The sequence below is a fragment of the Belonocnema kinseyi genome, chromosome 2, assembly GCF_010883055.1.
Source record: "Belonocnema kinseyi isolate 2016_QV_RU_SX_M_011 chromosome 2, B_treatae_v1, whole genome shotgun sequence".
Taxonomy (NCBI): Eukaryota; Metazoa; Arthropoda; class Insecta; order Hymenoptera; family Cynipidae; genus Belonocnema; species Belonocnema kinseyi.
In genome coordinates, this window is record NC_046658.1 from 34,437,229 (window position 1) to 34,446,769 (window position 9,541).

The window sequence follows — 9,541 nt, forward strand, 5'->3', positions numbered from 1 at the left end:
TAAAGCAAATCAAAGGAAGTTGCACGACAATAGAAATAGCATTGATTTCTCGATCACGCTTCTCACAATGAATACACTGGCCCGACGTGTTCCGAGTTTAGCCGACTCGTCACCAAGAGTAAGACTCTGAGAAATCCACATGCTGTAGTAAGCGATCGAATGCTATTTTTCCTTATTCGATGCTTATCCTATCGTTATTTCGCTTAGCGGTGTGTTGAGTGTGGCTAAACTTGTGATTTTTTTTTACCTTCGATTTTGATCGATTTTCTTCGTATGTGAATGACTTCATTTTATGCAATACGATGCTTATTTTATACATAAGAAACATATTTTACCGACAGTTACGCTGCTTTAAGTAAAATAAAGCTGCGCTTATTTGAACACCGTCTACAGATTTTTGATTTAAAAAAATCATGATTTTAGAGTGGTTTACCCCTCGCAAAATATCCGCGGGAAATTGGAAATTGGCATCAGCACAAACGTAACTGTTGTCACTGATGAGTGCCGAAAATAGATGTGGGTCATTGTAATTTACCAGCATGTGTTTTTAGGTTAATGTATAAATAAATTAACAGTAATTGCTTCTTTAAAAAATCAGTATAATTATCATTGCACTGAAACAATTACATGATTTTAAATCAAAAATGGATAGAAAGTAATAATAAAAAGAAATGGGTTCCTGAGTCTTCCGTTACATAGGATTCATCGTTAAAAGTGTATAATGGTGACTTTGAGAAAAGTAACTTATTCTAATAATTTTTAATAACCTTTACTTCGTACCCAAAACTTTTTTCCACGAAATTATATTGAGGCTTGGGGGCTTGATTAAGACGTCGTCCTTCCTAAAACTGAGACACGATATATAAATTTCCATTATTCATGCTTGAAAATTTAGTAATTTAGGCTTTCTATTCTTTTTTGAGAACACAAACTTTCGATGAGAGACTTTAGTTTCTTTTTCGAAAAGGTCGACGTACTTAAATTTTAGTTGATAACGTATGCAGTGTATACAGTTACTTCAAAGTATTCAGATTTATGATTTTATGCAGGAGAGCGTAAATTTTGTAATGGTTATTGTGTATAGTTTTACATTTCTTCCCGTATCTTCTGCATTTATTCCTGAAATTTTGTAATTATTTATTGACCACGAAGACTGACCTGAACCTAAGAGGAAGCAATCTGTGCTCGATAGGGGCTATGGCAAAATGTTTGCAAGGTATGGTTTATGAAATAAAGTGATTTTCGAGAATTTTTTTCAAAAAGATGTCTTAATCAAACTGTGAAATTTCACTGTGTGAAATGTACGTAGAACTTTTTTCCTTTTGCCCTAGAAAAAAAAGTAAAGGTTTGGATTTCTGATAAAATTTAACGCCCTATGAACCTTCATGTTTAATAAGTAATGCATAATTAATATAAATACAAGGCTCTAAAAAATGGTAAAAAATTCTGAACATCTGATCAAAAGATGAGGTTAATACGGGATGGGGAATGTAATTATATGTAGGTACAGACAGGGACAATCCTTTCTAGCAATTATTTCTTGCCTTACAGTGCACGCAGGTTTGAAAAAATTTATTTCGACAAAAAAGGGATTAAAGTTTTCGGTTAATCTAATACGCCAAACTCTCGGATTCTGTCCCCCTGTTCTCAGCCTTCTTAGAACTGCTGGTCCACGCATTTTCTGGGGGCGGGGCAGTGCGAGACGGTTGCGACTCTCGCCTCAAAAGGGCATCAGTGCATGAGTACTCAGTCGAGTATATTGCGCAATATTGTGCATTCCAATTGAAAATGGTTTAGACGGCGCTGACTGTTTACGTTTCAATCCCCCCAAATTGAGGTCAAGGCTATTTGCAGGCAACCCCCGACATTGGAAGGAAAGCGAGAGTTTCGTGTAATATGTATGTTTGATCATACGTATAAATTTAGATACTTCTGCAGCATTAATAATACGCAGGAATGCATTTTAAAACCTATAGATTTCCATTCTTAACATTTACTTATACTGGATATACGAAAATAATAACTTGTGCTGTGCCAAGCACAATAAAAGAAGCAGAATATGTGTGTGGAGAATACGTGTTACGTTTCGATGCATTGTGACCCACACTCTGAATTTGACCCTACTTTGTGAAAACGGGTTTCCGGATCCAAACTGCACATTAGTCTTCACGGTCTAGCTTAAGTATTTATATAACTATACTCCTATAGGTTCCCTCTCTATATTTATAGAACCTGACTTCAGATACAGGGAAGTAAATGCCCCATATACAAGGCAAACACGTATTTAATATCAAAGTGTTTAAAACGTTTCTTTGAATCCAGAGAAGAACTGCAATATAAAAAAATTAATTTGGTAGAATTTATAAATTGTTTGTCAATGATTAATTATTATTCAGAAAAAATATATTTGCTGATAAGAATTATATTTTATTTTTCAGGAAGGGACGATCTTTCACCACCCAGTTCGCTGAACGGTTACAGTGCAGATAGCTGCGATGCGAAAAAGAAAAAAGGCCCGACTCCTAGACAGCAGGAAGAACTTTGTTTGGTATGTGGCGATAGAGCGTCGGGTTATCATTATAACGCTCTCACCTGTGAAGGTTGCAAAGGTTTCTTTCGCCGGAGTATCACCAAAAACGCCGTTTACCAGTGCAAGTATGGAAACAATTGTGAGATTGATATGTACATGCGTCGCAAGTGCCAGGAGTGTCGATTGAAGAAATGCCTTACAGTTGGTATGAGGCCAGAATGTGTTGTTCCCGAGTATCAATGTGCGGTAAAACGCAAGGAGAAGAAGGCCCAGAAGGTAGGGGTAAGGATTTATCGATTTTATACTACTTAGTTCCAAGCGTCAGAAATCAAAATTTTTATTTGGAACATAAATCAAATAGGTTTTCAAGATGCATGGAGAAAGCCTTCACTGGAGAAATTTTTAAAGACTTAAAGTTACTACGTGTGTAGACAGTAAAAAAAAGGATCAATTTCGTTGCAGAGCATTCTGCTCCAGCGATCATTTGACTCTCGAGATCATAATGATTTTCCATTCGGTTCTATCAAATAGAGCTTTTAAATATTATTTCAGGAAATAAACTCACACATTGGTCATTACACAGTAATACAAGTATCTGAATTTCAGTAGACAAAGGCGGTTGACTTTCAGATGTAACCAAAAGGATCATTTGCCGGTTGAAAGTCAATTCATGATTATAACATGACTTTGAGTAACGCGCTTGGTTGAAAGTTAACTGCTTTATTATGTACGTAAAACGTACTTTATAGGTTAATTTAAGACAGGAAGATTGTTGACTTTCCGTCAACGCGTGCGCCTGAAATGAAACTTATAGGTTAATTTAAGTCATCTGATTGTTGAAATACCAGGTACAGAACGTAAATCTACAATCCTTTTTTGTATCTTTTTTATCCCATATAAACGATTATTCTATTCATAATCAAACTCCGTTATAGATCTGAGTATATATATCAAAATAGGAAATGTTGACGAAACGACTATACCATGAGCTCAGTATTGATCGATACTATCCAGCCAGCGCCATCGACACCATTTTGGTTACTCTCAGCTGCTCGCTTGGCACCTCTTCTAAAATCGTCAAAATCCGCCTAAGTATTTACGCATCGTCGCATCGCAATTCGCGCAAGCCTTTCTGCCAGCACAAATTGAATTTTAGAGCGCGCGAATGAAAATCATCCTAAACTCAGCATACCTGTCAGTTAATCATCATATTACTCGTATAATGAGATAGGAGGCACTGAACTTAAGTTCCATTTCTGGTTGAAATTAAGTCACTTACTTAATTTAATACTAACATTAAATTCATCTACATTTAAAATTCATCATCTTGTATTACTGTGTAGGATTGAATTATGATTGCAGCTTTTTACATTCTCATTATTTACGATTAAGAAAATATTAGAATTGTCCGAAATTTGACACCACAGTTTTTCAACGGATCTCCACGTTTCGAGACCCCCTAAATCAAAAAATCAACTTTTTACGATGGCGCCTGTCTGGCTGTCCGGCCATAAATACGATAACTCTCGAAATAAAATGAACAGATCAAATCCATCTTTGTTACACTTTTATTCTAATGACTTTTTTTGATAAAAAGAAAATTCTCAGAGTTATAGCATTTTCAAAAAATTTTTAATCAAAATCTTAAGACAAAAAACGCACGATCTGAAAAAAGTCAAGAGAAGAAAAACGTTTATTTTTGAAAGCCCTACAAGATTATCATAATAATTTTTTGGATTTTCTTGAAAAATCGAAAATTCAAATTTTGATTGCCCAAAAAATAATGAAAAATAAAAAATTCCATTTTCTGATGAAACTATGCAAGATACGGAAAAAGATTAATCAACAAAAATTGTTATCCGAAAAAAGATCTACAATTTCATTAAGAGTCACTTCTTGATAGGAAAATTTCTAACATATTATATATTCGTGAAAAATAACATTGACAATAAAAAATAAACGAATAAAAATGTGTGGATAAACGACAAAAGTTACGAGAACAAAAAAGATTCAATAAAATCTGTTTATAAATGTCTGTCGGAAATCGGGCGCACAGCGCGAGTTTCATTATGAGAATGTGTACCTTAAAGCCTACAGAGCTTTGAGAAACTTAATCTTTAACTATACTTAATTAAGTGGACAGTACAGAATATGAAGACGCATATAAAACCTGCCATCTAAAATAGACCTTTTTGATAAAGTTTTATTCAAGCAGTCCAAATGCAAAGAATAAATATCCGAGCGCGAAGCGTGAGATCCAACCGTCGCGCGCCCTAGGCGCGCTCAAACTTGCGAGCGAAGCGAACCGCGCGTACAAGTAAAAACAAAACAAAAATCCAATAAATTATAACCGAATCAAGAATTTTAATCTAAACTATTTTTTGGTTACAAATACGCTTTTTAGTAGTGCTTGCGTAAAATACAAGTTTGAAAAAATGAGAGAGCCTGGGGCCTTTTCTTTTCCTTTTTATCTACGTAAAAAGTCACTATCTTAAATTTGATTGTGATAAAAAAAGGGTTCAATGAGTGAAGCCGAAATGGCCCGGAAATCTCTAAAAAACATGTTTTTATTATTTTAGTTCAAAGTTATTGGTTGTGTTGAAAAATTTTTCAAATTGAAGTAGTAGATGTCTATAAAATACATCTCTTCAAAAATTGAAAAAGTAGACAAAAATGTTTTCCTATTTTTAAGCCTGATTGAGTAGTTATGGATTGTTGATCAAAAAGTTTACAAAAATTAATTTTTTTTCCTTCATGTCACACTTTTTCATCAACACATTAACAGTGTTATGAAAGGTATGGAATATATTTCTAAAAGTCATCCTTAAACTCATAAAACATTAATTCAGGTGTTGTACGCTGATATAACGCAGCTCTTCGTTAGTGTTTTTTTTCTCTAAAACTATTACCGGTACCCAATGGGAGCTTGTCGCAAAACAGAATAGCCGTCAACTTCTCTTGAATGTGAAGCAATACTCTGTTTAATTTGACGTTTTGTACAAAGGAAAGTTAGTAGGTATAAATTTGGGACGAAATGGGAGTTTAGATTTGCTTGATGATCCAAAACTAACCAATTAGGTTTTTCAAGGATCAAAAATTGTGATCTATATTTTTCATAGTGTCCACTAGTATCCAAAATTCTAAATACCCAATGATTAAAAGAAAGATAAAAAAAAATTTCGGACAATTTTGGTTTGACTCATCAGAATTTTTTTCTTTTTGATTAAAACCAAATTTTACATAGTTACTTGAGGCGTCAAATAAAAAAGAATATGACTTCAGGGTATTTCATTTTCTGAAAATTGTATTTTACAAAACGGCCTAAAGCTTAGATTTCTCCATCAGAATTTGCAGCAGTTAAAAATGGCTTTATTTGATTTAAATTTATCAATTATTACCCAGATTTGATGAATGTTCAGTGACTGTACGAGGATTACAATCTTAATAACGCGCTAGAGAACTTTGTTTTCTTTTAGAATGGATTTATAGGATTTTAAATGAACGAAAGGTCAATAATCAGAGTCAATTAAAGAATTAGAAAGTTTTAAGGATCTCAATCTAGTCATACTAGCCACTAATTTTCCGCAATTCTCACTTGGCAAAAATAATAAACAGTGACAGTCTAAGGTGTAAATAGTACATTATTTTTAGAAAGATTATTTGTAAACGAATTGCAATGACATATCAAAATTTTTGGCCAACTTTTTAACTCGTTTGCAAGTAATTCTGTAGAATGTAGGGAAGGGCGATGCGTAATAGATACCAGCAGCACGTACTGGGCAGGACGCATTTTTTCATATTATGATTGAGATTACTGCCCTACAATAATATTTTTTAGAAGATGTATTTCGATAAAACTTGTTGTGAAAAATTATTAGACTGCATTAATATAATTCCTTTTATGAGAAAATTTGCACTATCCCGTGTGTAAGGTGTACTGATAAACAGTATACTTGTCACTCCTCCATACTTGATCTATACTCTGTCGAAAGGTTTTTCTTTCCGTGGTACAATTTCTCAAACATGATATCTTTTGGCATTACACTGGGAATTCTATTTAAGTAACTCGCATTTAAGACGTTCTTAGAATTTGAATCCTCGGCATTTTTGCGATGTCGGGGCTCGGGATCGAAAGAGAGCCGGTGCTCAGTCATGCATCACAAACAGCAGCGTAGCGTAGCGACACAGTGTGGCAGTACCTTCAGCGCATTAGTTGCGGTAAGCTGTTGACATATTTCCAAATCCAACCAAAATGGTTCCCACGGCCGTTCGTGCTAACGTTCGTAGCAAGCGAAAGTCATGTTCGATTTAAGGGAATGCCATTTTAGACTATTCTCGGAATCGCACTTCAATGAGATTCCCAGTGTATATTTAAAAGTCAGATTTAGTCTCATGTGAATACAATCAACCTTGTCATTTCTGACAAGAAAAAAGTTTTTCGCAATTGCATCGCGTTATTTTATGATTGTAAAGAATGCATTTTTTTTATTCGGATCAAATAATAAAGAATGTTATGTGTCACTTATATTGGGACCCTCTTCCAAAAGAAGAAGAATATCAGAATAGTTTTTAATTTCGAGTTATTGTTGTCGCTTCTTTGAACTTTTTTTCTTGGATTATTCTTGATTTCTGACCTCGGAGCAACATCTGGATTCTAGTATTGTCTTCCTGTCGGAAAGTTGCACCCACAATTTATGATGTAAATAAAAGGGATTACAAACACTTGATGCTTAAACTGATTTCAAGTATCATATTCTTTGCATTTCAAATTTGAGTTGAATTATCGGTGCAGCTTTGTAGGGCCAATGCTTCAAAGGCAAACATTCTTTACTAATTAAATTTTTATTTTGCAGGAGAAAGACAAGCCAAACAGTACAACGATGAATGGTTCACCAGGAAGTTTAGGTGGAATGGGCCCCGATCAAATAGGAGTGAAGATGGAGCTAACGGAAGGTGATACTCTCTCTATTTCCGGTAGCAGTGGCACCGGTATCCCCATTGGATCTCAAAATGGCGTTAAGCCCGTCAGTCCTGAACAAGAAGAGCTTATACATAGGCTCGTGTACTTTCAAAATGAGTTTGAACAACCCAGCGAAGAGGATCTGAAAAGAATCACCGTAAGTATTCAGTTTCAAGATTCAATATTCAGGAAAAGGATGTGAATAAATCTTGCGTAAAAGAAAAATAGTTTTTTGTATATTCTTTTCTCTTTTCCTTCTCTGTAACTTGCAACCGAAATTTTACTCTTGTATGCCCATTGCGCAATTGCAATTGCAAAAATGTAGTGAAAATGAGTATTTTTATCTTGCAGAATGCACCAACGGATAACGAGGACCCCAGTGACGTTAGATTTAGACACATCACCGAAATTACGATATTGACGGTGCAGTTGATTGTGGAGTTTGCCAAGAGGTTACCGGGTTTCGACAAGCTTCTCCGCGAGGACCAGATTGCGTTGTTAAAAGCGTGTTCGAGTGAAGTGATGATGCTTAGGATGGCGAGGAAGTACGATGTCCAAACCGACAGTATTGTATTCGCGACTAATCAGCCATACACGCGCGATAGTTACAGTCTAGCTGGCATGGGTGACACCATCGAGGACCTTTTGCATTTCTGCCGGCAAATGTATGCCATGAAGGTCAACAATGCGGAGTATGCTCTACTCACGGCCATCGTTATTTTCTCAGGTAAAGAAGCTTTTTGAAATTCTTCATCTTGTTTCACTACTCACAAGCCGTTTTCAGGAATTTGACATAAGCAGGCCTCAAATTCTACGACATTTTCGACTTTTTGCAACTCTTGTAGGAAAAATGTGATCATTGCTTTTTTATCCTTTTTCGCACTAGTTTTCTATTTAGCTGTGAAGCTCTATCTTTGATTTTTTTGGTAATTTAAAATTAATATCTTCAATTTGAATAATTGAATTTGTCGTGTAAATCCTTCAAGCTTCTAAACCGTTTTTCAAACTGCAAGTTCGAAATGAATGCAAACCTTGAACTTGCTTGATTTTCATTAATTCTAATTTGACGAACAATTTTGTATGTTTTTTATTTTTCGTCAAAGAATCACTTTTCGCTTCAAGTAATGGGTGTATCTCGCGTTCAAATATCTTAAATTTTGATAATGAAAAAATAAACACTGGTTGTACTACTTTTTTTTCAAAATCGTTAGGGTTTAAAAAAAAATCCGACTTTAGAAAAATTTCAAATTACATCCTTTGTTACCAGAAAGATTGTGGTTTCCTAAACCGAAATTTGAGTTTGTGGCTCAGTGCATTATTGTTGAACTTTTTTCTTGTTCCTATTAACTGATTCAATCGGAAGTTTTATTATTTTGCCCATAATTGTACAAAGGATAAGCTTGATAATATTTTTTGTAACCCTGATAACTTGTTTACAGAGAGACCAAATTTACTGGAGGGTTGGAAAGTTGAGAAGATACAAGAGATCTATCTCGAGGCCCTGAGGGCCTACGTGGACAATCGGCGTAAGCCTAAGTCCTGCATGATGTTCGCGAAGTTGCTCTCTGTGCTGACAGAGCTGAGAACCCTCGGCAATCAGAACAGCGAGACGTGCTCCAGTCTGAAGCTCAAGAACAAGAAGCTGCCACCCTTCCTCGCCGAGATCTGGGACGTGGTGCCCTAGTTTCCCGATCACTGGTCACCGGGACCCGCTCCGGTTGGCTAAAAGTGTTTGGTCGCGCACGCCCTTCAAGGACGTCATACGTTCGAGATATTGTCCAAGGGACGTTCAGGTACGTCGAGCCAGAGACGAAAGAGTGTCTGGCGAAGGAGGCGGCGTACGTGACTTCTGTACTAGTGCACCACTATGCCACTGTCTCTGCACCATCATTGTCGTCACCGCCCTCGAGTGGCATCTGATCATCGCTCCCACATCTTTTTTTAAGCACACAAGATCTAGCCAGCATATAAAAACTATGGTCAAAAACTAAAAGATGGACAAAATAATGAAAGAAGACGGCTTACGATGGAGGAAAGATCTGTTGAAAGAG

The 9,541-nt window shown here is 35.8% G+C and overlaps 1 protein-coding gene across 5 annotated transcripts in view; it reads left to right on the top strand.

Annotated features, from left to right (window-relative positions):
* LOC117166888 (ecdysone receptor) overlaps positions 1 to 9,535 on the top strand; it is a 731,730-nt gene extending 722,195 nt beyond the window's left edge. For 3 of the 5 annotated variants that reach the window (XM_033351320.1, XM_033351321.1, XM_033351323.1), the window contains 4 exons: positions 2,439 to 2,812; positions 7,384 to 7,647; positions 7,842 to 8,217; positions 8,930 to 9,535. In XM_033351320.1, the coding sequence (XP_033207211.1) occupies positions 2,439 to 2,812; positions 7,384 to 7,647; positions 7,842 to 8,217; positions 8,930 to 9,174 (1,259 nt within the window). In that variant the 3' untranslated portion in view covers positions 9,175 to 9,535. The remainder of the gene's footprint in view (positions 1 to 2,438; positions 2,813 to 7,383; positions 7,648 to 7,841; positions 8,218 to 8,929) is intronic. The other 2 variants (XM_033351322.1, XM_033351324.1) reach the window with 1 other exon arrangement.
* The last annotated feature ends 6 nt before the right edge of the window (positions 9,536 to 9,541 follow it).